This window comes from Manis javanica, chromosome 2 (genome assembly GCF_040802235.1).
Source record: "Manis javanica isolate MJ-LG chromosome 2, MJ_LKY, whole genome shotgun sequence".
NCBI lineage: Eukaryota > Metazoa > Chordata > Mammalia > Pholidota > Manidae > Manis > Manis javanica.
Window position 1 is genome coordinate 144,981,068 of NC_133157.1, and position 27,824 is coordinate 145,008,891.

At 37.5% G+C, this 27,824-nt stretch overlaps 2 protein-coding genes across 2 annotated transcripts in view; both read right to left on the reverse strand.

Annotated features, from left to right (window-relative positions):
* RP1 (RP1 axonemal microtubule associated) overlaps window positions 1-27,824 on the reverse strand; it is a 370,859-nt gene that overhangs the window by 325,503 nt on the left and 17,532 nt on the right. The window contains exons 2-3 of the mRNA XM_036999525.2: window positions 11,143-11,766; window positions 10,261-10,432 (exon numbers count right to left, since the gene is read on the reverse strand). Of these exons, the coding sequence (XP_036855420.2) occupies window positions 10,261-10,432; window positions 11,143-11,766 (796 nt within the window). The remainder of the gene's footprint in view (window positions 1-10,260; window positions 10,433-11,142; window positions 11,767-27,824) is intronic.
* LOC140847910 (oxygen-regulated protein 1-like) lies at window positions 710-8,798 on the reverse strand. The gene has a single exon (XM_073229550.1). It carries the CDS (start codon window positions 8,386-8,388, stop codon window positions 2,803-2,805), a length of 5,586 nt encoding a protein of 1,861 aa, XP_073085651.1. The 5' UTR covers window positions 8,389-8,798; the 3' UTR covers window positions 710-2,802.

Sequence of the window (27,824 nt, forward strand, 5' to 3'; positions counted from 1 at the left end):
AGTTTCAACTTGAATTAAGATTTGGTTGTTCTCACTCTCCCGAATTTCAGATTTCCTTGGGATCAACTCTCATTATCTTGAGGAGTAGCATTTTTCTTAGTATTCCCTCTACTTTTGAACTTCAGTTCCTATTACTAGCAGTATATGTCCTTTAATTCTGAACACTTATATCCTCCTGGTTTAAGACTTGGGGTATGCCTGCACAAATGGGTCCTCAGTTTTCTTTGAAGCAGAACAAGCAGCCCAGACTGTCACAATGCCTGAGGCACTCCCTTTAGCAGTGCAAATCTTGTGAGGGTGCTTCATCTTCTGGCAACATAGCGCAGCTGACATCTGGTGGGCATAAACAATAATTGCACTACTCCATCTTGAAATCCGAGATCCTGAACTCTGACACATCCTCAGCAAAACAGGCTAGAATCCCTTCCTCAGCTCTCAAGCACTTCATGTCTAAAGCAAAAGAGCCAGGTCAGTGTAACATTCTTAAATATCCTCTGAAGTTTCACTTAGTCTTCTAAGTTTTACAGTGTTACAAGGTTTTTTTTTAATGCAAGACCTAGAAAAATAAAAAAATATCCTTTAAGTGTTTAAAAGAAAAAAAAATCTTCACAGATTTTTAAAGATGATTGAAATTATTGCTTCATAGTATACAGAAACTCAGTTCTATCTCTCAGCACCTTTGCATATCCTTTTATATGTATTGTCCGAAGTTAGTAAGAGAGAAAGAAAAACATTCAAAAGCACTTGTTATCATTCAATACCTTTACTGGGTACTGACCATTCCCAAGTAATGTGCTAGATATAAACATGAATAAGATATTGTTCCAAATCTCAGAATTCAATGCAGACATTCTGTTGATTTTAAATAGTAAGTACATTACCCAATATTGTTTTACTAATTCATGTACGTCACTGCCAGTTTCTTTTCCCAGGATCATCTGGGCCACCTAGGACATTGTATGATGTAGTATTATTGCTAAAAATCGTATGCTGCATGCTATATTTTGCTAAAAACTCCTGGTTGTTTTGAGTGATTTCCCCAATGTCGTTGGTACACCTAAGTATCACACTCTTTCCAAATAAAAATTATTTCCTTGTCTCTTCTCTGGGGAGAGTGCTAAACAATTTGTAAAAAATTTTACCCCTTCTTTCCTCCCATAAAAAGAATAAAGATTAAGTAAAAACAGCATTGATTTCAGGCACAAAGGACTGGGTTCAAATTGTGACATGATACCTACTGTGCACTACTGGTGAAAGTATACTTCCCTGCCTCTAGGTTCCCTCATCTATAAAAAAGGAGTAACAAAGCCAAATTTGGTGTCTTTTTGAGGAAGGATTACATATAGTAAATATGAAGACTACGACAGACCCTGTATAAATTAGGCACAACATTAACATTTTCTTCTCTCATATTATTTCTCCACACTTTTAACCCTTTTAATTCAGAACTTCTCACTGTTTATTACAGAAGTTTACAGAACATTACAACTTCCACATTTCAATTGAAAGAGTGTATCACTTGCTGTAGAAAAAGCATACCCTATGTAGACGCAAAATAAATAGAAACTCAATTTTTTATGATTTATGATTCATACTGAACTGAAGCCAAAGGTATTCTTTATATAATTACCTTTAGTTCTTCAATGCCAAATTTGTTATTTTAGCACCTTCATATGTGGTTCCAAAGACATTAATTCTACTTTGAGTCAGTTTCAAATGAGACATAGATTTCAACATATTATAAGACTTGTTTCTGTACTGTAACGTAGTTATGAAGTGAAAGGAATCTTACGACATTCTCTAGTTAAGTCCAAGACAAAATACCACATGTATTCAAAACAGATATTTTATGGCTCATGGTCTAATCAAATCTACCCTTCTAGGGAAAATGTTTTTATTTATATCTAATCAAAATTTTTATTAATTCATATGAACACAGAAAAAAATCTGTCAAGTTCCTCTTTACAGCAGTTCTTTTTCAATTTTGAGAATTTTAAAGTTACCTTTCTCTTTTCTTTTCCAACGTAAATAATCCTAGTTTCTTTTTCTTCACAGAGTTCACCTTACATTTTTACATTTTTTTCTGACCTATTTGGATTTCTTGACATTTTAATAATGTTAAAAAGATTACAATTTCCAGGCAAAGTAGTAGTAGAGAGGCAGCTTAGTAGTAGAGCATCTTTTTCTAATGATCAGAAGAAACAGAGAGTCCTGTCCTGTGGAAATGCTTACACATTCACTAGACAGATGTTCTTAGGAAACCAGATTCAACACTTCTGGCACAAAAAACTTATGAGATTGATGTGGAGATTTTACCATCATACCTTTATCAAATCAGTAGTTAGAATTAACAAATTAAGTACTCTGAGGCCATGTCTATTCCATTTACTCACCAATACATTTAATACAGATTTTGCACTGAACGGACAACATAAAAAAAAGAAACCCTAGATATAATTCCTATACTTAGAGATTTATGTCCTAGGAGAAAATTACAGATACAAGAAATTACATATGTTCAGGGAAAAAAAACACATAGAAACTTCCAAAGTAATATAACAGAAACTGAGTCTGTAATTGGAAAAATGAAGAACATAGGAACGATGAAATTCAAATTGGATTATCCAAGAGCAACCTTTCTAGGAAAAGCTCATGCTGAAGAAGTGGGAAATTCTTAGAGGTTACCTATTCCATATCCACTCCATGTGCTTCATCTTATTATGAGGAAAAACACATTGATGAAGAAAGGCTGTGCTGACATTGAAATTATAAATTTTTGTTCATCACTGCTTTCAAGATCAGTTAAATGTAACTGGTTTTCTCTTCCCAAATAAAAAGGTTTTCATCCTCAAAAATATAAAATATTTCTAAAATATTGCTGTTGCTAATATTTAAGACTGTCTCAACTTGGCAAAATAGGCAGGCTTGACCAAGCATTTCCAAAGACAAATGATAGTTCATATTTTCCCTTACTACTTGGTTAAGATTTATTCTTGAACTCTGGAATCTGTTATCTAATAAGTTATTATTCTCATCAACTACTGAAAAAACTTCATTTGTCTGATTGCTGGAACCTTGTGTATATGAATTCACATCATCCACAACTAACAGTGATGTGGGCAATAAGTTAACACAAAACCTTTTCTTTAAATATAATAGAAATTTCTTTAAGTAATTTTCTTCCTCTAAGTTGAAGAAGTCAACTCTTTTTAACTTTCTTCTTTTATCCATCAAGTTAAATGTGTCATTGAAATAAAGCCAATCAAATATATCACCAATGGCATTATCAACAAATGCTTTTCTACTACTTGCTTTATTATTCTCATTTCTGAACATGCTTTTCTTTGACTGTAGTAAATAGGGGTGTATTTTCATCCTTAAGTGGAGATCCAAGGAGTTTTCAATATCAGAATTTTTGCAATATGCAAATCTTCTATCTTCTTCATTGATAGGTTGGATAATAACAGTTAGTATTGGGCAATGTTGACCACAAATAGCATAGAGTTTATCCAAAGAGTCACCTTCCTGACCATGAATTGTATTACTACCAGACAGTGGTTGGTTTTTAATAGTATCATCAGAGACAGGATGGACTTTGTTACCTGCAGATGTAAAGACACGAGTCACAGATGTGCACACTCTTTCTGACTTATGGTTACCCTTCACCTCTGAATGATGCTTTGATATTCTTTCCTTGGCACAAATTTTATTTTGAACATCCAGCAAACCCTCACAAAAAGGCTCAGAGTCACTACAGTGAGGCAGATTAAAATAAGTGCATTTCAGTTCAAGGGGTTGAGTCAGCTCCTCCAATTCTGAAAAGGATAGTTCAGCCATGTTTGGGCCTGGGACCAAATTTCTAAAATGTGAATATAGAACTTCACTGTTGTTATTATCAAGTAGAGTATCCACTGATGTGGTGTCTGCATTGCCACAGATGCCAAGATTTTCAGGAGATGATACTCTTAGCAAATGATTTTCTTTCAGGAGCCACTTCCCTTTATCAATCAGTACTCCTTCCTCTATGTCCCTAAGGATTCTATTATGGTCATTTTGTTTTGCACCATGTTCTACAATGTCTCCCTGATAATGGGCCCTTGCATCATTGAAGTCACATTTATCTTGTCTTTCCTCCTGAAATTTCTGCAATATAGATGAACTACTAGATAACTGTTCGGAAGAGCCAAACAAATGACCTTCAGAACCATGAAGACCTACTTTCCTACTACACTGAGATTCCATAGAATTGTAAGGACAAACCTGAGATCTGTCTGTAGACCCGGGAAAAAAAGATGGTTTAATGACCTCTGCTCTACCATAGAGTTTTTCTATTGTCCTTTTAACAAGTCCTTTATTGTGTTCTTTCTCTTGGGCGATTTCCTCACCATTGTCAATGGGGCTCTCAATGGACACTTTATATGACTGCTCATTCTCACTGTCTTGTCCATAGTCTGACCAATCAGAAGTCACTGGGCTTTTTAAGTTTTTAAAGTCAAGAGGAGACTCTGAATAACTTCCAATTTCTATACTTTTCACTACCATTTTTACTCTCGTTTTAGCTCCTTCATTGAGCTCCTTTTCAATATTTTGCTTAGAATCATAGCGAAATAGTAAAGATGGTGGTGTTGCCAGCCGCCTACTGACTGTCTCACATATTACACCAATCCTTCTTTCCTCTTCTGTCGTGTTCCTCCTAAAGACTTCTATCAATTCCAAATTTTTACTATCCTCTAACTCTTTTTGGGTCAGTTCTTCAGTGGTTTGCTCTCTTGCACTTACCTTTGTATTAAAGGTATCAGTGTCCTGATTTTCTAATTTTTCAAAGGATTCCAATTCTGAAATGTTTCTTTCATTTGATGTGCTATTGGTTATTGAGCTTGGTTCTTCAGAAGTCTTTGATTCTTCCTTATCAAAGGATGTATATGCATTTTTACCCTGAAATTTGTTTAATGCACAATTTTTAAATTCATCTAGAGAACTGTGTTCCTTATCAAATTCTGTTTCAGTTGCACTTAGGAAAAAGTCATGGTGGCTTAAATGACCAATACTTTGGTGTGACACAAGTATATTAATGCCATGTTTACACTCAGATCTTTCTAACTCTTCAGTCAATTCCAAATTATCAGCATATTTGTCTTCTTTGGAATTTAAAAAGTCATTGGTATTGCAGACTTTGATGGGAATGTAAGCCTCATCAGTTGGGCAAGATGCCTCATGGATGTAGTTTTCCTCATGAGCACAAGCTTTATGGGAAGACAGAGAATCAGGAAGTGAACATCTCTCTCCTAGGAAACAAGCCTTATTCATGGAGGTCTGATTCATGGTACAGTCACTGGTAGGGGAAAAAATGTCACTGAGGTTACTCACCTCTTTTGGAGCGTAAGTCTTATGCAAAGTGCGTATTTCACATGCAGAGCAGGTCATCTCTGAAACACAGACTTCATGGGCACAGTTCTCACTGGCAGAGTAGCCTCCATCTAAACAGATTTGCTGTGTTTTTCCATTTTCAATGCACTTAGGAACTCTCTGTATGTTGGGTGTGGAACAATTTGCAGAAAGACCTACTAGAATCATGTCTTGTTCTTTCTCAGGGAGTCCAAAGCGATCTGTGGTAGACTCCACTAAATTGGCAACAGCAGCCCTCAAGTCATCAGCTTCCTCTGTGATGGCAACATGCTTTAGAACCTCCAACAATGCAAGTATTTCTGAAGTTCTATTGGCAGTTTTGTGAGCATCATCTTGACAGAAGGTATTCACACTTCCCTTCAGGTTTAGCACTAGGAGCCAAGCTAAAAGGACATTAGTAGATGACTTACAAATTGGGGAGGAGAAGGGAACATCTGTAAGTGAACCCGGCATTTGAACAACTCCATTCTGAGTCTTATGAATACTAGGAACTAAAGCTTGCAGTTGGCGAAGCAACAGGACTGGTAGGAAATCTTTTGGAATGTCATCTTCCATAGGATCTACTTGAATGGCAGCCTCTACACTTTGCCCTTTTGTAGCTAAGTTTATTTCTTGGAAAACAAGGCTTACCTCTGATCCTGACTTTTCAGCAGATTCCTGACTTTTAGTATTATCATCAATAACTGACTGTGACAAAGTACAACATTCATGCAAGGAAGACAAGCAAGCCTCATTCAGAGATTCAGCCAGGCTCACAGAGAGGTCTCTGGTCAGTCCTCCACTGTTACCTTTATCAAAAGATTGAGCTACCTCTTTACTTAGATTATCTCCTTTCAAAGTGGCATTTTTAGTTATGTGCTTATTATTTCCCATGACATAATTATTTCCTTTTCCAGAATTTGCATGCAAATTATTTCCTGGAAAACTATTTATGTTACAACTTACCACACGCCTTTCCTTTTTGTATACTGAAGCTGATTTTCTAGGTTGCAGAGTTGAATATGGATTTATGTTCTGAAACCATCTCTGTATGTAATTTTGAACTGAATGATGGGTAATATCCTCAGAAAAAGCAGCTTTTTTCAAAGAAGCTAAGGAACTTGCCCTGGTTGTAACATGTTTATTTACACTAGTAGTTGGTTTCAATTTATCCCGTTTTTGTTTTTTCTGGCTTTTGAAATTTATGTGTGAATTATTAAGTTTTGAAACTGAGCTCTTGTTTGCTATTCCTCTCAAATACCACGATGTTATTTCTGCTTGAGCCTGTGGTTCACAAAAAGCATTAGGTTTTTGCTCAAGGAAGTTAAACATGTGAAATAAATTTTGATTTTCAAAAGTACTTTTGCAATATCTGAATTCATTATAGGGAGACACTTTATCTCCTTGACCAATTTCTCTTTTTGCAGATCCTCCTAAGCCTACCTTGTTTAGTGGTCTAGATCTTCTTTTGGCTAAAAGTCCTTGAACCCTAGGATTCTGAATAGAATTTAATTTATTTCTATGGAAAGTATTGGAATTCACAGGATTAAGACTATTTTTAGAACAAAAATAATTTGATTTAATTACCATATCACTTGCATGGAGGTCTTCATCACAAAGTATCCCTCCTTTAGGGGGACTGTGTGAATCTTGCAGTATGGTTTCCTGTGCAATTCTATCTCCTGTGTTTACACTCTTAATGCGAATTCTTTTGGTTCCAAATCTCCCATTCTCATGCCTGGAATTTATCACTTGCTGCTGAGATTTTGTCGTCTTCTTCCTGGCAACAGATGAAATCTGCTTTTCATTTTCAGGAAATTCTGTTAAACCACACTGAGAAAATTCATTAATTAGTCTGTCAATTCTTGTGGTGACAGCAGAGGATTCTACTGAAGCTGGCATCTCATATACAGTTTTGTCAGTTCCTGAGCAATTACTTGGAGAATGAGTTACATCTGCTGAAATAGGACTAAACCTATCTTTGGCACTAATGTAAGTTCTTAAGTTCTTGATACTAGTTTTACAGTCTGATGTTACACTATCAATTATACCTTTCTCCAGAATTGAGTTTTCTGATATAGGGTGTGACAAGCCACTGTTAGGGGACCTCTCTAACATCTTCTGACTTGTAATTTCTACAACACCAGCACTTACTGCACTTGACTTGAGCAGTCTACACTTTTTTCTTTCTAAAGATGACTCTATCTGCTCATTGTTATCAATCTGAACAAGTACTGGTTTGTTAGATACTGATGACATTTTACTGCAAGAATGTGTGAACATGTGATACTCAGATTTGTTTTCCCCATCTTCCCTATCTTCACTATAGGAAAACTGTCTAATCATCTTCTCTTGAACTTCAGTTTCAGACACTAAGGTCACACTCCCTATTGCAGATTTCTTTTGTCTCAGTCTCCTTGGTCCAGGTGTAGGGGGCCTATAGAAATTATGCTTCACTTGATCCTGAGTTCCCTGGATGATATTTATGTCCATAGCAGCAGTCTCCCAACCAGCAGAAGTGCAAGTTTCAGCCACCTGATCTTTCGTTTGAGTGTTTATCTCCTCTACTAAATTGCCCTCTTGATTACTGCCTTTCTCCAGAGGTGAGACATCTGCAGATAATGAACATGCTGCAATCTTTAAACCAGATGATGGATCATCAGTTCTTCCTGGAAAACTGCTTATCTCACTCTTTTCATGATTATTAGAAAGCCCAGCTCTACTGATAGTGGTCCATTTTATGGTTTCCTCTTCTTTTATCTTGAATCGAACTTTCATCTCAACTGTCATAGTGCCATCTTGATTAAAAATAATTGATTTCTCAATATCATCTTCAGAAGGATATATCAATAAATTCTGAGAATCATTTTTTTCTAAGGCCAAGTAATTTTCAGGAGCAAAAGAGTGGTCTGAGTAACTATCATTATTATGCATTTTGTCAGAAGAAACAGAGTAAATCCGGGGCCTTGAGCATGAAGGCACATGCATGCTCACTTTCAACATTATAAGAGTAAAAGATGGCCCACATCATAATGTGGAAGACAGAGAAGTTATAAATATCCATTGCAAGAGGCAGCAGAGAAAGAAAAGAAAAAAGTGAATAATTAGTATGAAAAATACTTTTTCTAAATTTCATAAGATGTCAATGCATTCCATTGGTTATTTGACTTCACTGTAGTATGTGGTACATTTCTACAAACTAACATTAAGAGGAGAACTTATAATCTTACTTCAATAAGGAGATTCATGTAATTTTAATGCTTAATGGGGCAATTTTAATAAGGAATATAAAAAGTAGAAACTGCTAAGGATTCTAGCAAAAATTGATTTTCAGGGGGTTTTGTTTTGTTGTTTTATTTTACTAGTACTAAAACTGGAGTCTAACCAGGTACTACTTACCTATTCAAACAAAAGCAAGTGATAATGGTGGTATTCATTTTCCTATCTGTGCATATTATCCAAGAGAGATATCAGTAGCATTACAAAAGCTAAACCAATTTAAGATTCAAAAGGCTAGATTAATCACATAATAATTGTTAGGTTAGCATTCACTTGATATAATCAGTGCATTTGATTTAATATTGGGCACAAAAGAGAACAGAGCTAGACATAGAAGATACCTATCTTTTTAATGTACATCTAGAGATAATTTTGACACTCACGTTTCTTAAACAAAATCCAATTCCTGTGAATAGTTTACACAGATCTGCACATGCTTGATATCAGTTAAATACCATTACTATTTCAAGAGTATAAACCCAGAAATATTTTCTCTTGGTTTTGGTATACTTTTACCAAAACTGCAAGTGAAAATGTCTCATTCATAATTATTAAAAGTAAAAGTTAAAAGATGCTGAAGCCATCAAAAATCATACTTAGCAACCCAAATTAAACACAAAGAATAAAATCATCTGAGTAAAGTGACAAAGGTGAAATAGTAGTACCATATGCATACCAGGTATTTGGCAGCTAATGCTTATGAAATAGAAACATTAATATTTACCTATGGAATGTATCCATGAAATAACTAAATGACAACAATAAATAATAGATGAATTTCACACACTTTAGCAACAAATAGAGGGATTAATACTATTTAAAATGTGTATTATTCTATGTCTAAATAAATCAAAAACTAAAAATTAAGTATAAATGGCAATCGAAACTTTAGCCTAGAGTTAAAATGAATGAGATTAAAATATTAAGCATAATGAATAATGACATTAGCCATGCCTGCATAGGGAATTTACAGCCTATCTCACTCTACTGGGCCTCAAGAGACTCTCCTCCTCCCCATTCAAATGATAATGCCACACTGTGCAGCATTTCCTAAGGAATTATTAACTTACATTGTCATTAACTAACATGAATTGGCCACATGAACCTTTCTTTCTTATTAAGTAAAAATTAGATCTAAGGGCCTATAACTTCTTCTGGAATAACTTCAGAAACGTGCATGTACATAGAAAGAGATTTTAAAAGTCACTTAACCTGTTGAGCTCAGCTATGATACTGCATGGGACTAGTTAAGAGAAAACTCTGCAATTACCAGAGATGTCACTTATACATACTACATAGAATTCCTCTCCTTAAAATGCTGCCATTTTAAGTTTTTAGCTATGCATTATATGAAAAAAAAAACATGTCTCATCAATTTAAACAGACATATCATTGATTGATTTGGAAAAATCTAAAATAAATTCTCAGATGATTCCTATGACTCTTTCCAACTATAAATATAACCAATTTTAATTTAAAATGTTTTTGATCCCTTCATTGTCTCTTCTGTGATGAAGGCAACTGGTCATTTAAGCATTGACTTTTTTGTTGTTGAGGTTAAAAAAAATCTCAGGGCTATATATTTAAGTCACTTACTCTTTCTGCTTTGTGACCTAGCATTTCCCTTGGGGTACACATGATGAGAGATCCCTGGTAATCTAGCAGGAAGCAAGCACTTTTGGACGTCATAATTTCCTGGTTTAAATGGCTCTCTTCCTGCAGCCACCACAGCTCCAGAGCTCAGGATAACTGCCTGGAGACTGAGAACCTAGAAGAAACCAGAGTTACTATTCATACAGGAAGAACATGAAATTTCATTATTTCTATACAATAATTGTATAAATGAGTGAATCAATTCAACAACCTCCTGAGTGTGAAAGAGATACTCCCATCATTTGTTAGGCATGTATACAAAACAAATACCAAAGTGCGTGTGGAGACTGGGGCAGGAGCTAGACCAACATCTTTATTGAGCCTACATACTAGCTGGAGAGAAACAAGCTCGGTCTTCCATCATAACTGAAGAGATCTTTAAAATATATGCAATACTGCCTCTGCCTGCCCACCAAAACATCCAGCTGTAGCCAGACGTACACCCTGTGCCAGCTGAGAAAGGGCCTGGTGGGCACACCAGGACCAGCAAGGTGAGTTCTTGGGGACTCTGCCCTGTCCTCTCAGCAAGGATCCCAGGAAAATGTTTTCTCTATCACTCTCGGCTACTCCTTTTCAAGAAACACTGTCAAGATTAGATTCTGTGTCAACACATTATATAACCCATTGCTCCCAGAGGGCAGACGGGGTGGGGGCAGTGTGGCCGACGGCCCATTGACCTCGGAGGGAGAACAGCGACCATCCACCCAGGTAAGGCGGCCCTCCCACCGGCGTGGGAACACGCGCGCGCAAAGCCTTCCTTCCCCGGGCCTCTGTCCACAACGCACACGACGCGAACTCACATGTAAGGAGTCCCAGTACGCTTACCTTCCTACCGTCCGTGGCATACAGCTTGGTCACCGGACGCCTCATGACCTCAGTTAGGTGCTGCAAAAGGGCCTCAAAGCTCTGGGTGACCCTCCGGCTAAGAAAGACCGTGCACCTCGTTTTGGGGTCGCCGTTCCGGAAGACCACGAGCCTCCGCGGAGAGCGCAGCTTGCTGGGAGTGGCGGCCGCAGGCGAGTGGTGCGCGTGCGCGCTGATGGCCCGACTGCTGAGCCAGGGCCGTGGGCGCCGGCGGGCCTTGTCCAGGTCCACGGGCTGCACTTTCCTGCCATGGGAGCACAGGTACGACTCGCCGTCCTCTAGCTCTTCCAGGCTTGTGATGCTGTGCCTTCCTCGAGGGGTGCTGATGTTTCTCACCCCAAAAGGCAGGGGCACCTTTCTTGACAGGTTATCCAGCAAAGCATCAAATGTCTTAAAGGAACGAGGGTTGACCACCACCCTGACCCCACCAAATTGCGGGTCTCCACTCTTGTAGAAGCTGATCTTTTTGGCCACAACAGGGTGCGTGAAGCTCATATGGCGAGGGAAAGGAACCTGACCTTCAGGAGAAGTCGCATGAATCATGGAAACAGTAGTGGAAGGAGTTTTGCTCATTTTGGCTGAAACCTAAAGAGGGAAGAAAATTACTCATCTCCAGAATGACAGCACCATAAAGAATATTTGATAATCCTAAATGCAAGCTGATTATAGTTGTAGATACCTAGGCTATTCCTAGGATTCCATTCATTCATTTATTCACTCATTATACCTGCCTATTTTGAAAGATAATTTGAAGGGGATTACACTAAAAAAAGAAAAAAAGGAAAGAAAGAAACAGTTAAATAAGGGTAGTTATCATTTACAAGGTAAAAGCAACCTAAAGACACTAGTAAGGGCCCAGGAAAATAAATTATGATATACAAACCCATGCAATGAAACACTAAGCAACCATTAAACATGGCTTTATATATCTCTATCTGTTGGCATAGAAACATGATCATGACCTATAACTAAGTGACAAAGCAGTTTGTAAAATACATATGCTATGCCAATGCCAATGTACACATATTTATTATACTACTAGAAAAAAGTCCAGAAGTATATATAGCCCAATATTGATGATCATTATCTCTAGAGGGCAGAGCTATGGATAATATTCTGCCTTTTTAATACTTTGCTAAATTTTTTGAATCTTTAAAATTAACAGGTATTATCAAGCAATTAAAAAATAACAAAAGTAACACAAATCAGAAACCATCCAATGAAAAATGTAAGTTTTACCATTGGTTGATTTAGTTCTACATGTCCTGGCAGTCAAGGAAAAGTTTATAAAGTTCAAATTTCTGTTGGATGGAACCAAATGAATTCATCTGGAGAAAACTGTTCCTGACATTAAATTCTAAATAGAATGTATTATATAAATACTTAAACTAGGGCCTTATTAGAGACAATGTAAGATGTTTCTCTTATAGATAGAAAATACAGGTTAGTTATCTAACACACCATTAATCCTACTTTGGGAAACACTGAACAAATTATTCTTTGAATGAATGACAACATTGCTGAGCTGGTAAAAATGATGCAGTCTGGAATGTGCTCCCACTAGTGGTTCAAAAATGAAAACTTCAGGAGGTAAATTAAGAGCATTTTCAGCCAATCATGGAGGTTTTCCTCTTTCACTTCCCAAGTGAATCCACAGTTAGACTGACAAGTGAGCAGCTTGTGGAAGAGTGTATATGGTTCTGGGCTTGTTTCTCATTTGTAGCATATTGTGGCTGTTTTCTATTGTTGTAAATCAATATAATTATTAGTGTCATTTGACACAGTAAGAATACCTTGCAGTCTTGAAGACAAATTGAACAAACTAAATAAACGTGATCAATATAATAGAGATGAAAAAAAGACATGTTTGTCATTATAAGTTAGCTGTAAATCTGGCCCAAACCACCTACTTAAATGTTTGCAAGCTGTTATCTACAACCTTCATATATCTCCAATATGATCTGCAAATCTTATTTATATGTAATTTAGGAAAATGCATTCAAAAGTCAGCCTAGAGATCAGATATGTCTCCCATTCTCCCTCCCCAACAACTTCAAGTAATTATACTACTTAAAATAATAAAGGCAGCTGTAGCAGGCATGTGTTCAGGAGCTGGAGAATCCAGCTTTGCAACAGAGTCAGCAAAACCACAATCTCTTCTTATCTTCAGCTGATAAACTGTGGCCTGACCTTGGGCATGCTACTTAATCTCTATGCCCTTACAACTCTAAGAGGGATAAATTTGTTCAGTATTTAAATTAAAAACTTAAGGATTCTTTTCCTCCAACTACTTTTCGGGTTTGCTTACTTACAAGCTTAATTGAAATATTTCACACCAAGTGTTTGAGACATATTTTTCACCTGATTTTGGACGATTATATTTATATATAAGTGCATAATAAGGCTTTTCATTTCAGTAGTGTTCTGCCTGGATCTCACTATTCAGAGAGCTGTCAACCTGGTGATCATGCTGGGAACACAGTTATGTAGGCTGATAGGCTAAGGATTTTGGGCGGGAAGAGCTGGCTAAAATAACAGAAAGGAGATCTATTGCTGAGACCAGGAGAACATGGAAAGTAAGAACAGTTGGAGGGAAGAGGTGCCCTCCCCCCACCCCATTGTCTATATCCCACAACTGCCCAGCCTGATTTTGAGCCTGATGCATGAAAGGAAACAGCTGAAGGTACTACTCCTGGGAAGATGCCCTTTGCCCCAAAGTAGGGGAGTATTTGCAGAAAAAGAAGCTGCAGCAGGGTGGTTTCCAAAAATCTTGATGAGGAGGCTGTAATAAAACAGAACTACAAGTTCATATGTTCTTCATTGTATGTATTAGAAACTCTGGAAACTCCTAGAAGTCACTGGGGGAGTTTTAAAGTATTGAGAGTGCATACATGCAGGTGAGGTTTAAGATCCAATGGTAAGTTGGGCATTGTGTGTATAACACAGAACATGATGAATTTTCAGTATCCTTATATTATGAAATAAAAGGATCTGTGTGCATCATTACATAGTATCTTCACTGAGGAACAGAGTGCAAGCTAGACTCCTTCCAGAGGAAGTGTTTCAGACTTTGCCGTGACGTAATTGTATGTATCTCCTACAGTATCCATGGGAAATTTACAGAGTAATTCAATAGCACAATTGAGAAAGAGTCTGGGTGTCATGAGCATGTCAAGGAGGGATGGTAACCCAGCCTGAGGGATTGGGGCTGAAGGTAGAAGAGATGGCAGTTTCCAGAGGAAACCCTGTGTGAAGCTGAGACGCAAGAGGCAAAAAGTAGTGGATATGCCCTCCAGGAAGAGGGCTTAGTGCTGAATCTACCAGTGCACATGAGCAAGACCAGCAACATGGTCAAAAAGTCCTGACAGTAGTGTCCCCTTTTGTGAAACAGAGCTACCAACCTTCCACAACTTTTAGTTACCCTGTCTTAATTGTGCACCTTTCTTAATCAGCTTTAAAAACGAATCCAAATTTGGATGGAAATTAAAAAATGATTCTTTACATACTTTTTAAATAATAAGGTTTATTCTGTGCCCTCTGAAGTTGGGATGAGGAAGTAATAAAGAGAACAAACTAGGTAGCTTAAAGTGATTTAATTCTCCTATCAGATCAGGCTGATGGAGAAGGGTAGGTAAACAAGAGCAAACTGGGTTACTGTCCATCCTTGACATGCTCATGGCACCCCAACTCTTTCTCAATTGTGCTATTGAATTACTCTGTAAATTTCCCATGGATACTGTAGGAGGTACATACAATTATGTCACGGCAAAGGCTGAAACACTTCCTCTGGAAGGAATCTAGCTTGCACTCTCTTCCCAGTGAAGATACTGTGCAATGATACACATAGATCCTTTGTTCCATAATACGAGGATACTGAATATGCATCATGTTCTGTTATACATGCAATGCATACAAAAGTTTACAAAATGCAAAAACAAAAGCAAATCTTAAGGCCCTTCACTTTCCCTACCACTGACTTCGCTAGAAGTAGCAAAGGACCTTGTTAACAAAATCTCTTGCCTTCAGCCCAAATTATATTGAATCTGCTTCTAATGACTTGAAAGATTGCTACCAGAATCTTTCCCTCTTCTCTGAATTCTCTACATTGCCTAAAGCCAGACCATGGAACTATCATTAATATTCACATTGCCTTTTAAGATTAAGCAAAAATTTTAACACCCTTCAGCTCACTAGGTTGAACCATGTTTATGCTTCTCTGTGCCCATGATTGGTGTCAATCATCTGTGCTGCTCAAAGATAAGTAGTTGCCTCTACCAAGAGGGCTGTACCTTCTCTCCACTACTCACTGGACAAAACAGATGACAGATTGAGAAGATGCACATGCACCATTTCACTAATCATACTTTAAATTTAATTTTCTACCACATAGTAGGGATTCAGTCAATTCAGAAAAAAGAATGAAGTAGACAACAAAATAAGAAAGTTGGTATACTCATAATGTTAGTCCTGTGGCAATTCAAAGATTTGATATTGCAAGAAAAATTAGTTTATTTCACAGATTATCATCACTATGTGGGGTGGGGTAGGGAGTGGGAGTTCAGAGGGCAATACACCAGTTATTCCCTGTGTCACAGCTTTGTTTAATTACAAGCAGCTTCCTTCTTTAATGTATTGCACAGATTTCTCTAATGAGTAATCAGAAAAACCTTTACTCATATTTGAATACATGACAATTTCTTGATTTCCTGATACTGAAGTTCTTTCCTACAGCAATATCAGTATATTATGAAGGTCTCTGGCATATTTGGGTAAAATATAATAATTATTAGCAATATTGATTCTTTTTCTAGTGGTTAAAGGTAGAACACAAAAAAGTCATCTAGATATAAAATGGAAGATAAAATCTAACCAGCTAAAGATTATTTTCCCAATAAATATTTTAAATAGTTTTGTACTTACCAGAACTTGGAAATCCCTTATAAAGAAAAAGATGTTTTAAGTTGTTTGGATAATTCACACACACACGTACACACATCTGTTACTGGATATGTAACCTGCTCATTTTGTGCAAAGAAACTAATGTCTTTGGATTTATTCTTAGCATATCCACTCAGAGATTGAGTATAGCCAATTAATTTAATCCAAGGTGATGCTAATCACCAGACAGTATTCATTTTAAGGGGACCACATCCAGAAATAAGCCAGTTCCTCAACTGCTCCACAGTTCTGAAATCTTCCTAATTAGAATTTCCCTTACATTATCTTGCTTACCTAGTATCATTCACAGGAGAAAATATCTCATCAATTCATAAGCATTTCTCTCCCAGACAGCCTTAAGTCTTCATTTATTTATGTTAAAGAGAAAAAAATGCTGCTGAAAAGGAAATAGTTTGATATTTTATCATTATTTGGTGAGTAATTGAGTCAATATTTGCTTATCATAGTCATTAAAAAAGAAAAGGACTTAAGCCTTTTTATTTTTACTTTTAAGCACTCCTGCCTTTACTGCATCAATATAATTCTAAGGAAAATGGCTATCACTGTAAACAGTTTGGCTACCCTGCATAACACAAGACAAATAGGAGAGGCAGCACACGATGAAGTGAAGTAATTTCATGCTTCTGCATACACAGCACTGTTCCACTGCTTTGCTTAATCATGATGGGATTTGAACATGTTTCAGGACTTTATCACACATGAAGTCCCCTGGTGATGCCTGCTACCTCTAATGGCTCCCTGTAGCCTAATCTGATTTGAAGATACCTCCCCAAATCAGATTTGTTATCAGACTTCCTACCTCACCTCTGAACCACAAAAACAGGGAAAGGCTACTTACTCCAGGAAAGAAGGATCAGGTTCAAGCATGGGCTCCAAACAGATCACAGAAGGAAAGAGATTATCAAATTGCACACTTTGCCTGGTAAATACTGACTTTGTAACAAACCACATATTAAAAAGTAAAAAAGAGTAAGGGATGAAGGAGAGACAGACACTGAGCAAAGGAAGAAAAGATGGAGGGAATGAGGGAGGGAGGGAGGAAAGGAGGAAGGGAGGTGTAGATAAAAGAAACAATAGTATTTGATACAAATCTCCATTCATAGTCATCACTGTCTACACAAAGATGTGGCACTGATCAATAAAGAAATTTATGTTTATGGGTAGCAGTAGGCATGAATGGCAGCATTGCCAGCCCTAAATTGAACTGTAAATGTAAAAAAGGTTGGAGCTAGATATAACCTGCTGTTGAAGAGCTAAGGACTAATATGACATCTATGTTGATTTGATCTTGAATCCTGTAATTCATGTCTGATAATCCACATCCATTGGTCCTTTTTCAAAACATAAGGAATTTCAGCTAAAGGAATTCTTTTGGGATATTTTAGGAAAGGTAAAATTTCATGCTTGTAAGTCAGCACAAAGGGGCTCTTCTTGTCTAAGCACTCCTGTAACTCGCAATCCACTCCCACAACTCCAGTCAGGCATGGGGACCAAGAACACCGGCTACCCAATTGTGCCACAGTGCTGTCTCCCTGGCATCACTTGTGTCTGGCAGAGGCCATTATGAAAAGTCTAAAACACTGCTTCTCAAGCTTGAACTTACGAATCACCTGGAGAATCTTGTTAAATTGAGGTATCTGACTCAGTAGGTCTGGGGTGAAGCCTGAGCCTCTGCATTTCTAATAAGCTGATATTGACCCTGCTGGCCCTAGAACATTCTTTGATTAATGAGTCTAAGAAATGCCAGAGGCCCCTTAAGCAGGGCTCATTTCAGGGTTTTCTCTGCTAAAGGCTTCAAAAGCTGTGACCTCTACAATAGCCTATCTGTCAGGTCTGAACTCTGTTAACAAATTCTGTCTGGTCCCCATTGAGCAGGCAGATCACAGGGAGCCAGGGCACAGTGGTTAAGCATACATTCCTTGAAGTCAGGCAGACCTCAGTTCAAATCCTGTCTCTTCCTTCCACTTAGCTGTGTGGTCTCAGGGTATTTACTTAATTTCAAACTTCAGGAAACTATAAAGATGAAGAAAAAATTTTGAAAGCAGTCAGAAAGAAATGACACATTACCTATAAATTTCCAATGACAGGTTTCTCATCAGAAATGACAAAGACCAGAGGGAAGTTGCAATTAATTTTCAAGTGCTAAGATAAAAAATCTGTCAACTAGAGTTCTATATCCAGTGAAAATGTCTTTGAGGAATAAAAATAACCAAGACATGCTCAAATGAAGGAAAGCTAAGAGAAATTGTCACCAGCACACTAACTATAAAAGAATTGATAAAGGAAGTTAATAGGAAATGATAAAAGAAGGAATCTTGGAATGTCAGGAAGGAAGAAAGAGCAACAGAAAGACCACAATATGAATAAATACAATAGATTTTTCATCTCTTGAATTTTCTAAATTATGCTTAACAGTTGAGGCAAAAAGTATAATACTGTTTTATGTGGTTCTCAATGTATGTCAAGGAAATATTAAAACAATTATAAATAGGGAAGGTTAAAAGGAACAAAGGATTTTACACTTAAACTGGTAAAATGTCTGTATCACTAAACTGATAATTATATACATATAATGTAGTACCTAGAACAACCACTAACACACAAAAAGATATGCTCCAAAACAATATAGATAAATCAAACTGGAATCTAAAAACTTTTCAAGTATTGCACAGGAAGGCATGAAAGAGAAAACAGACAAATGAAAAAACAGAACAAAATAAAAAATAATATGGCAGACGTAAGCCCTCAGATATCAATAATTACATTACATGTAAGTTGTCTCACATACTGTATGACTTCATTTATATGAAATTATTGAAAACAAAGTTATAGAGATGGAGGACAGATTGGTAGTTGTCAGGGGTTAGAGATGGTGTGAAGGAGCAATGGGTTGACCATAAGTTAGATCTTTGTGGTGATTGAACAATTCTGAATCTTGATTGTGGTGGTGATTACATGTGATAAAATGATACAGAACTATACACACACATCAAAAAGACACTTTGTCCCCATTTGCAGTCATTTCTCACTTTCTCCCGTATCCCAAAGCAGCCACTAATCTACTTTCTGTCTTTATAGATTTGCCTATTTTAGACATCATAAAAATGGAATCATACAATACAGGTGATTTTTTATTCTTTTTTTAGTTAATAGTTTTGAGTTTTTTATTGAACAGTCTGGATCTTGATTGTGGCATATATCAATACATCATTATCTTTTTATTGCTGAATATTCTAATGTATGAATATACCCTATTTTGTTTATCTATTTCCCAATTGATGGACACATGAATTTATGACTAATCCTGTTAGGCTTATGTGACAGTTTTTAACTTGCTCCATTCATAGCTCTTCCTCTAGAAATAATTGCTAATGAGAAATACATGGGAACTAAATGGAGAGGGAACCCAAATCCCAGTGCTGTAGCAGAGGTCATGTTCCCATTCTAGAACTTAAGAGTAGAACTGAACTGATACGAAGTTCATGAATAAACATCTATTTATCTACTCATCTAGCCATGCTACTCATGTACTGGTATACATAATTATATATATATGATTATAATACAATAATAAAATATTGATTACTTTCTGCCAAGCACAATGCTAATGCTTTAAATGAATCATTTCATTTAATCCTCACAACAACTCTATAAGGAATATACTATTATTATCTTGTATTCCAAGAAAGAATGCTAGGGTTGAGGAAGGAATAGTAATTGACCAAAGGACACACAGTAAATCATGAATCCTCTTAACCACTTTACAATAATGTTCTCTTGTTCTAATGATGGAGAATCAGAAATCCCAGGCTAAGGAGTTTTGATTCTATTCTACAGAACATGGAAAAGTGCTGAAGATTTTTGAGCAGGGAAATGACATCATTAGAACTGAACATTTCCCTGACATTGCTATGTCAGAGGATTTGGAGGGAGGGACTGCATGACAGAAATGGGTGAGGTGGCTCTAAAAATAGTGAAATCAAGAGTTCCTGAGGGCCTGAGTAATGAAAATAGAAATAGAAAGGAAGGAAATTATTCTCCCAAAATTTCAGAGGTAGACCCAAAATAACAACAATAGTTTGATTGTGGAAGGCAAGGAGATAGGTAATTTATTTAATCCTCTAATTGAATAATCTGTTGTAACTAAAGAATACAGCACCAAGTATAGTTTAGCAAAAGTTACATAAAGCTGACAGAACAAAGATGACAAAATAAGAGTTGGTTTTTATTGAGTATTTGCCATGTCCTTGTTTAGGGTAACTCAGCAACAACAATAGATAATATAAGAGAGAATGTTAATTCAGGAATTGTATAAATCCATTCCATTTTTAACATACTTAATTTGAGGTCATAGAAAGACATCCAAGTGTCCAAAAAGCAGTTATTAATACCACACTGGAGATTGGGAGAAAGATCAGAATAGGAGAGATTGTAAAGGCATTCAAGTAGAGGATGTGATTTGTGTTCTTGGGATCAGTCACTGAGAAAGAATTGTGAAAGAGGTGGATGTTATTATTCACGTATTGAAAGGGGCAAACTCTGGAGTTTTATTACAGTTGTGATATGGATAGGGCCTGTAATGGAAAAGATAGCCCAGGTTACATTGAGATAATAAAAGTCTCCAAATTAAAACTCAAAATGATTCTGATTATAATGTCTTGAAGTCTGTTATAGTCTTATGGAGAAAGAGTATCACTGAAATAGAATTTTGTATATCCCAAGTACTTTGTAAGCTATACTAAGTTGAAAGTTATCATTTCTGTTGACTAATCTTATTTTAATTTGGGACAAATATCATTTGGTCAGAATTTAGTATTTACTAATTGAAAGAATAAAACAAAATGGGTTCCCTAAAAATTTCCTTGTCAAGCATATATCACTTCTTCCATAAAGCCTTCAAGAGTGTTCAAAATAATGCAAAGGAGTATATTATATTTTGCCAGAATAAGGAATAACTGCACTATTGTGAAAGGAAATGCAGTGATTCTCAAAATATATATAATCAAGCTGAGTAAGAGACAAGTCAATCCACAAAATTATTCCTAAATATCTTGGCAGAACACTAAAGCAAAGTTTCTGCTTAGAGTAATTAGGTAAGTAGACCCTAGATTTACACTTTTCTCTTTCAATTGATAAGCAGTTTGGGGGATTTCAAATCAGTTGTTGGGAGCAGCCAGTGAAAAGAGCGATCTTGGGTAAATCTCCCTGGTACATTCTTAGTACAGTGGCACAGGGAAATATTTAGATACTAGAAGATTCCAATATGCCATGAAGAGATAATACTAGAAAATTTAGACTGAGTTGTTAGTTTAAAATGTTTGGAGTGTCTTTTTTCTTAGAGGAAATAAACATTTTTGAATAAAAGTCCTCTATGGTGAAGGATTTAAAAATAGATGTAGTTTCTTTTTTAAAGTGAGGAAAATACCTTGAAATCCTTTTAGACTGACTTGATGTTTTTACCTTAAAAAAGAAGGCATTTGGATAGTCTCTTCAAGTAGCAGTTTTATTCTAATCCTTACCACTAAATGTTATCATCAAGAAATTTCCTTTCCTGATAAAGAATATTTTTAAATATCTCAAACATTTTAATTCATTCTAAAAATGGAAATTTCTGAAGTCTAGTTTAAATTCTTAGTACATGTATGTTTAATGAACAACTTCTATAATAATTAGTGTTTCTAGTGCCCCTTTATTTATCTCTGAGTTCTGTGTCTCAGTTCTTTCCATCTTAGTTACCCCTAATGAAAGAAGAAAATGAATACATAATCACAGGCGAGAGTTTTAATCAAATTTTGAAATTTAACTCTTAATTTTGTCTGAAAAACAGCATGCCAATTTTGGCTATGCTATACAGTATTATTTTTTAAATGGTTCAAATTATTTTTTCATCAAATAAATTGAGATGTATCATCATTTCCCCCATAACTTTTCAAAATCTTCCTGTAAGCACACCAGCAAAGAAGATGTTTCCAACAAAAAGTAGAACACTCATAAAGGTAGAGTAAAGAAGGCAACTGGATGATGCTGCCAGTCCCTGCTGATCCAATATAGTCCAGCTGCCAATGCTGAGATCCTGTAAAATACAGACTCAGCCTCCCCAATCTCAGACCAAGGAGAGCCAAGCTGACTGTCCATGGTCCCATCCTCTAAGGGAAGATAGAGGAATGGCTTAGTTCCTGCTCAGCTGAACAGTGAGCCTCTGTACACTTGCAGGTCCCTGACCTTCAGCCTTCCCCTGTACCTCTGTCCTTGCGCAGTCCGTGTTTCAATCTGCTATTCTCCATCCTGGTTCACGTTCCATTTCTCTGGGGCAAAGAGACTGCTGTGAACACCCCACTGATTGGACTGAGTTAGCTCAATCCTCCTTTAACCAAACAGATTCCCTGCCTGACTGCAAACTAAACACAAGTACAAAGTGAATGGTGACCAACCCAACCCCTTTCAACAGAGCAACATGTCATCCCATCTTAAATTGAGGGTCATCCCTACATATTTGGTCTCACTCCCTTCACAGAACAGCCTTCTACCTTTGTCCCATGAGCCCTGCAGCCTGTCACTCTGCATACACAAGACATGGCAGTGTACACCAGATGGCCATGAGATTAGCTGGATTTGTAAGTGATTACCAATTAAGTTGCTGATGTGAGGGAAGTAACAGACAGCTAATGCAAGTAGTTGATTCTCAGGCTGAGAGATTGAGATTTACAACAGAAATAGTAAAGATTTTTGAGAAAGAAAAGGACAAGACAAAATGGTATTCAAGATGATATTCTAATAGCAGAATGTAAAGTGGCAGAGAATAGAAAAGACAAGAGAAATAGAGCATGAAAAAAATCTTGAATAATTGGCCTGGAATAAAATGGTGTTTCTGTAATGAAAGTAAAAGGTAAGACATAGTCTGAATAAAGAATATCCAGCTGTTGATAGTGGATTAAAGTTGGTCATCAAATTTTGAAGCCATGTATTTGCCAAGCACTATTCTAGGCACCAGAGAGACAGCAATGAATGAGATTCAACATCTGCTTTCCAGCAACCATTATTGTAAAGGGGACAATAATAATCTACCAATAATGTGATAGGGACTGGTCATCACTCTACCTGACACACATTCTCAAGTCTTCTCTCTTTACCTCTTCTTCATAAGAGGTTAGAAAGCCAGATACTTGTCTCCCAATCTCTCGTGTTGGTAACCTAGGTGACCTTGTTTAGGCCAAGATAACAAAAGGAAAAATCTAAAGAAGCACTTCTAGAAACTTTTGCTCTCTTGATTAAAGAAACATCATAGATGGTGCCATCCCACTTTCCCCCTTCTTGCCTGGAACATGGAAATACTACATGGAGCTACTAAGAGGCAACCAGCATAAAGATAAAACGTTAACACACCAAGGATGGCCAAGTAGGAAAGTAGGAGACCCCTGATAGCTGTGTGAGCAGCTGGACTAATCTGGCAACCACCTGCCTTTTATTTACTTGAGAAAAATTAACCCATTCCTGATACCAGCTGCTGGAATAGGACTCTATGGCAAACAACCAAATCTGACCCTGGGGGATTACACAGAAGAGATGTCTATTAAAAGAATTTTGGTAGCTCACAGAATCTTTGAGAGGTATAAAGAATAGGCTCACACTGAAGATTCCAGAAACAACATACAAAACCTTTCATAGATTGGCCTGATGAGGAAATCACCTGCCTGCCACAGAGCTCAAGGTGCTGTGGCTTGCACCCTTGCACTTTTCTACCAGGGACACAATTATACTACTGTCTTGCCAATGGGTTTCAGCCCCAGGCAAGTTCGCTATGGATTCAATGTGACCAAAGAAAATTGACAGCAGAACACTCTTTGGGGTGAAAGGGTTATACCCAACTTTATTTCCAGGTGGCAGGTCAGTCACTAGAATCCCATTCACTCAGAGTGAGTCTGTATGCAGCAAGTCAGTCTCTGCCTCTGGGCCCCTCTGTCCACACAGCCATCCTCTGGGCCCCTCTGTCCACAAAGCCATCCTCTGGGCCTCTCTGCCTGCACAGTTGTCCCACACAGCCATCCTCTGGGCCTCTCTGCACAGTCGTCCCACACAGCCATCCTCTGGGCCTCTGTCCTCCGCGCTGCCACCACTCCAGCCTCTGATCTGCTCTCCTGCAGCCTTGCAGCCCTGCCACCATGTCGTGCCCAGAGCACTGGGCGGAGCTGTTTTTGTAGAGTCAACAGCCATGTACTGCCCACAGGTGTGCAGTGAGCTAGTCAACCACGGCCAGGTGAGAATCCTGGCCATAGGAACTCTCATTTTATCCACAACTACAAATTACACCAACCTAGGACAGTCACCTTTGCTGTCACCCTAATCAGAAAATCAGTTCCTCAGGGAACCTGCTGTCTCACCTTGCTCGCTTTCAACTAGTACAAGTAACAGTTCCCTTAATTGAAAGAAAATATGTAGCTTGTTTGCTTCATACAGGAAGAAATATTCTTTGCCCTACAAAGATTCATAACATGTAATCTCCCAAATTCAGAAAAGGGATTCAGATGCTAAGAATGTGGAATGAATTGCAAACTTACACTGTTTCACAAAAATAATTACAATTTTTCCTTCTCTATATTCACACCCCTTTATAATGTAATCTGTATCCCCTCCCCTCAAGAGGTGGTATCTGTTTCCCCACTCCTTGAATTTAGTCTGCTATGACCAGTACAATTGAGGCAGAAGAGACCTTATGCCAGCATCCAAACTACAACTCAAGAGAATGGGTACTCTGTTTTCTTAAAGAATCCTTTTATCCACCACATGAATGAGCCTAGGCTGGCCTATTAGATGATGAGGGAAGCCTAGTCCAGGTGCCCCAGTCATCCAGGCCAACAGCCAGCCAACCCTCTCAGCAGGGCCACCTACCTGACCACAGATGCAAGAGTAAGTCCAGTCTGACCCAGGTCAGCCATCTGATGAGCCCAGGCCAGTTGGCTCACCCAGAGAACTGGGAGCTCAATAAATGGTTGTTTAAGCCCCTAGGTCTGGGTGATTTTTTTTTTATGCCATAAAAGTTAAATGATAGAATGACAGGCAGATAGGCAAAGAAAGAGAGAAACAGAAAGGAGGAGGGAAGAAGTAAAAAAGAAGGAAAGAAGAAAGAAAATTAATAAATAAGATCATTTCAGTTACAGAAGTGACTTGAAAAAAGAGTAGTAAAAAGTGATGAGGGCTGCCCAATTTCTCAGGCAAGTTCTCTCTGAAAAGGGGACATTTAAGGTGAACCTTAAAACTTAAGGGGAAAATACTATTCAAAGATAGAGAAGAAATATATTCCAAACAGAAGGAACAGCATATGCAAAGACCCTGAGATGAATGAGGCCAGGGTTGCTGAAAAATAGGAACAAAGTAGAGAGCAAAGAAAGATAATGTCAGAGCGGTAGGGAAAGACCAGAATGTTTAAGGCTTCCTGGGCCACAGGCAGGAGTTTGGACTTTATTCTGGTGGGGTAATCTGGTTTACATTTTAGGGAGCTCACTCTGATTGCTGTAAGAGGATGGGAGTGAGAACAGCAGGAGCAGAGGCTGGAGCCTTGTTAGGTAGTTGCTATAGTAGTAATGGGAAAACTCTGCACCTTCTGCTTAGTTTTGCTGTGAACATAAAACTGCTCTAAAAAAGTCTATTCTTAAAAACTGAAAAAAACCTAAAAGTGGATTTTTAAGAGATTAGTAAGAAAAAGAGATGTCGAAAGGGAGGAAGTCAACACCTAACACCTGCTGAAAGCTGCTGTACGCCAGGCCCATCCCTGCAGTCACTGCAAGAAGCAGGTCAGTGGAGTGAAAAGTGGGGACATTAGAATCACGCAGACCTGGAAGTGACTCTAAGGCCACCACTCACTAATTGTGGGTGCTAGAGTGAGTTACTTATCTGAGCGTCTGTGTCTTCTGTTAAGCAGAGATAAAAATAACTATTTTATGTGCTGCTGTAACAGTTCAATGAGTAGCATATGTGAAGTGCCTAGCCAACTACTTTTAAATGTTAGACATTCTAGAAGTGTTTGTTTAATTCCCTTTATTTCACTTCGCAGATAGAAGTTCTATATCTGATAAAATCTGAAAATCATGGGATATTGAAATCAGTAGTAGACCTATATCTGGAGATGTTGTAAACTCAGCAAATGTCTTACTTCATGTAAAGCTCACTCAATAACATTTCCCTCCAGTATCCCAATAACCACAGTGAGACATCATCTCACAGCAGTCAGAATGGTTAGTATCAACAAAACATGAAGTAACCAGGGTTGGCAAGGATGTGGAGAAAAGGGAACCCTTGTACACTGTTGATGGGAATGTAAATTGGTGCTGCCACTGTGGTAATTGGTATGGAGGTTCCTCAAAAAATTAAAAATAAAAATACCATACAACCCAGTAATTCTACTTCTGGGGACTTACTCAAAGAAAACAAAACACTAGTTCAAAAAGATAGATGCACCTCTATGTTCATTACAGCATTATTAGCCAAAAAATAGAAACCACCTAAGTGTCCATTGATAGATGAATGGATAGAGATGTGTTGTACATACACAATGGAATATTACTCAGTCATAAAAAGAATGAAATCTTGACATTTGTGACAAGGGTGGACCTAGAGGGTATCATGCCAAGTGAAGTAAGTCAGATAAAGAAAGACAAATACCATATGATTTTACTTATATGTAGAATCTAAAAAAATAAACAAATTAGAATTAGACTCATAAGTACAGAGAACACTGATGGTTGTCATAGGGAAGGGGGCAGAGGGAAGGGTGAAATAGGTGAAGGGAATAAAGTCCAAACTTCCAGTTATAAAATAAATAAATCACAGGGATGAAAGTACAGCACAGGGAAGATAGTCAATAATAATGTAATAACTTTGTATAAGGACAGATGGTAATTACACTTATCATGGAGAGCATATTATAACGTATATCATTGTTGAACCAGTATCTTGTTCTCCTGAAACCAATATAATATTGTTTGTCAACTATACTTCAATAAAAAAAAGATTACATATGTCCAAAAATAAATTAAAATCTTTCCCCCCCGTGTTCTCACTTATCTACACCTGCCCCTTCAGGCTACTGACACCAGCTTGATGTTACTGACCTAATGTGATGCTTATAAAACTTCAGGCTAAACTGAAATGTTAGCTCAGTGTCCAAAGCCTTCTGTGGCCAAAGCCTGTTAACCAGTTCTTTCTTGGGCCCTGCTTCCTACTGTGACAGCTTCCTAACACTGCAGCTATTTTATAAACTCCAGCCCATCTGCTGGCTCTAATCTTCAAAACGTGCTTCCTGCACCAGTGCAGATTCTGAGCCTAACTCTGAACCTCAGTACAGTATTTAACATTCTCTGGCTCCCTCTCACTTCCATACTGGTCTCCCCTACTGCTTCTCCAATCTTGCTTTTGCTCTTTCACACCCAACTCCCTTCCATATACTCACAACCAACTGTACTCCATCACATTCCATCCTGAAAGCACTGTCCAACATAGAAGCATTGTTTCTATAAGATTGTTTCTTTAATCTTTATAGCACAAAGTATTTTTCTGCATTTGGACTGACTTTCTAATCCAGGGAATAACTTAAATCAAAAGATGCTCCATATTTTGCAGCTTTATTCACAGCATAAAGTCACAAGTTGACCTGCCAATAGATATTAAGTTCCTTATTAAGGTGGATTAAC

What these genes read in the sequence shown, in the direction of transcription:
- LOC140847910 (XM_073229550.1), bottom strand. Translation starts at nt 8,388, where the DNA reads ATGTTGAAAGTGAGCATGCATGTGCCTTCATGCTCAAGGCCCCGGATT.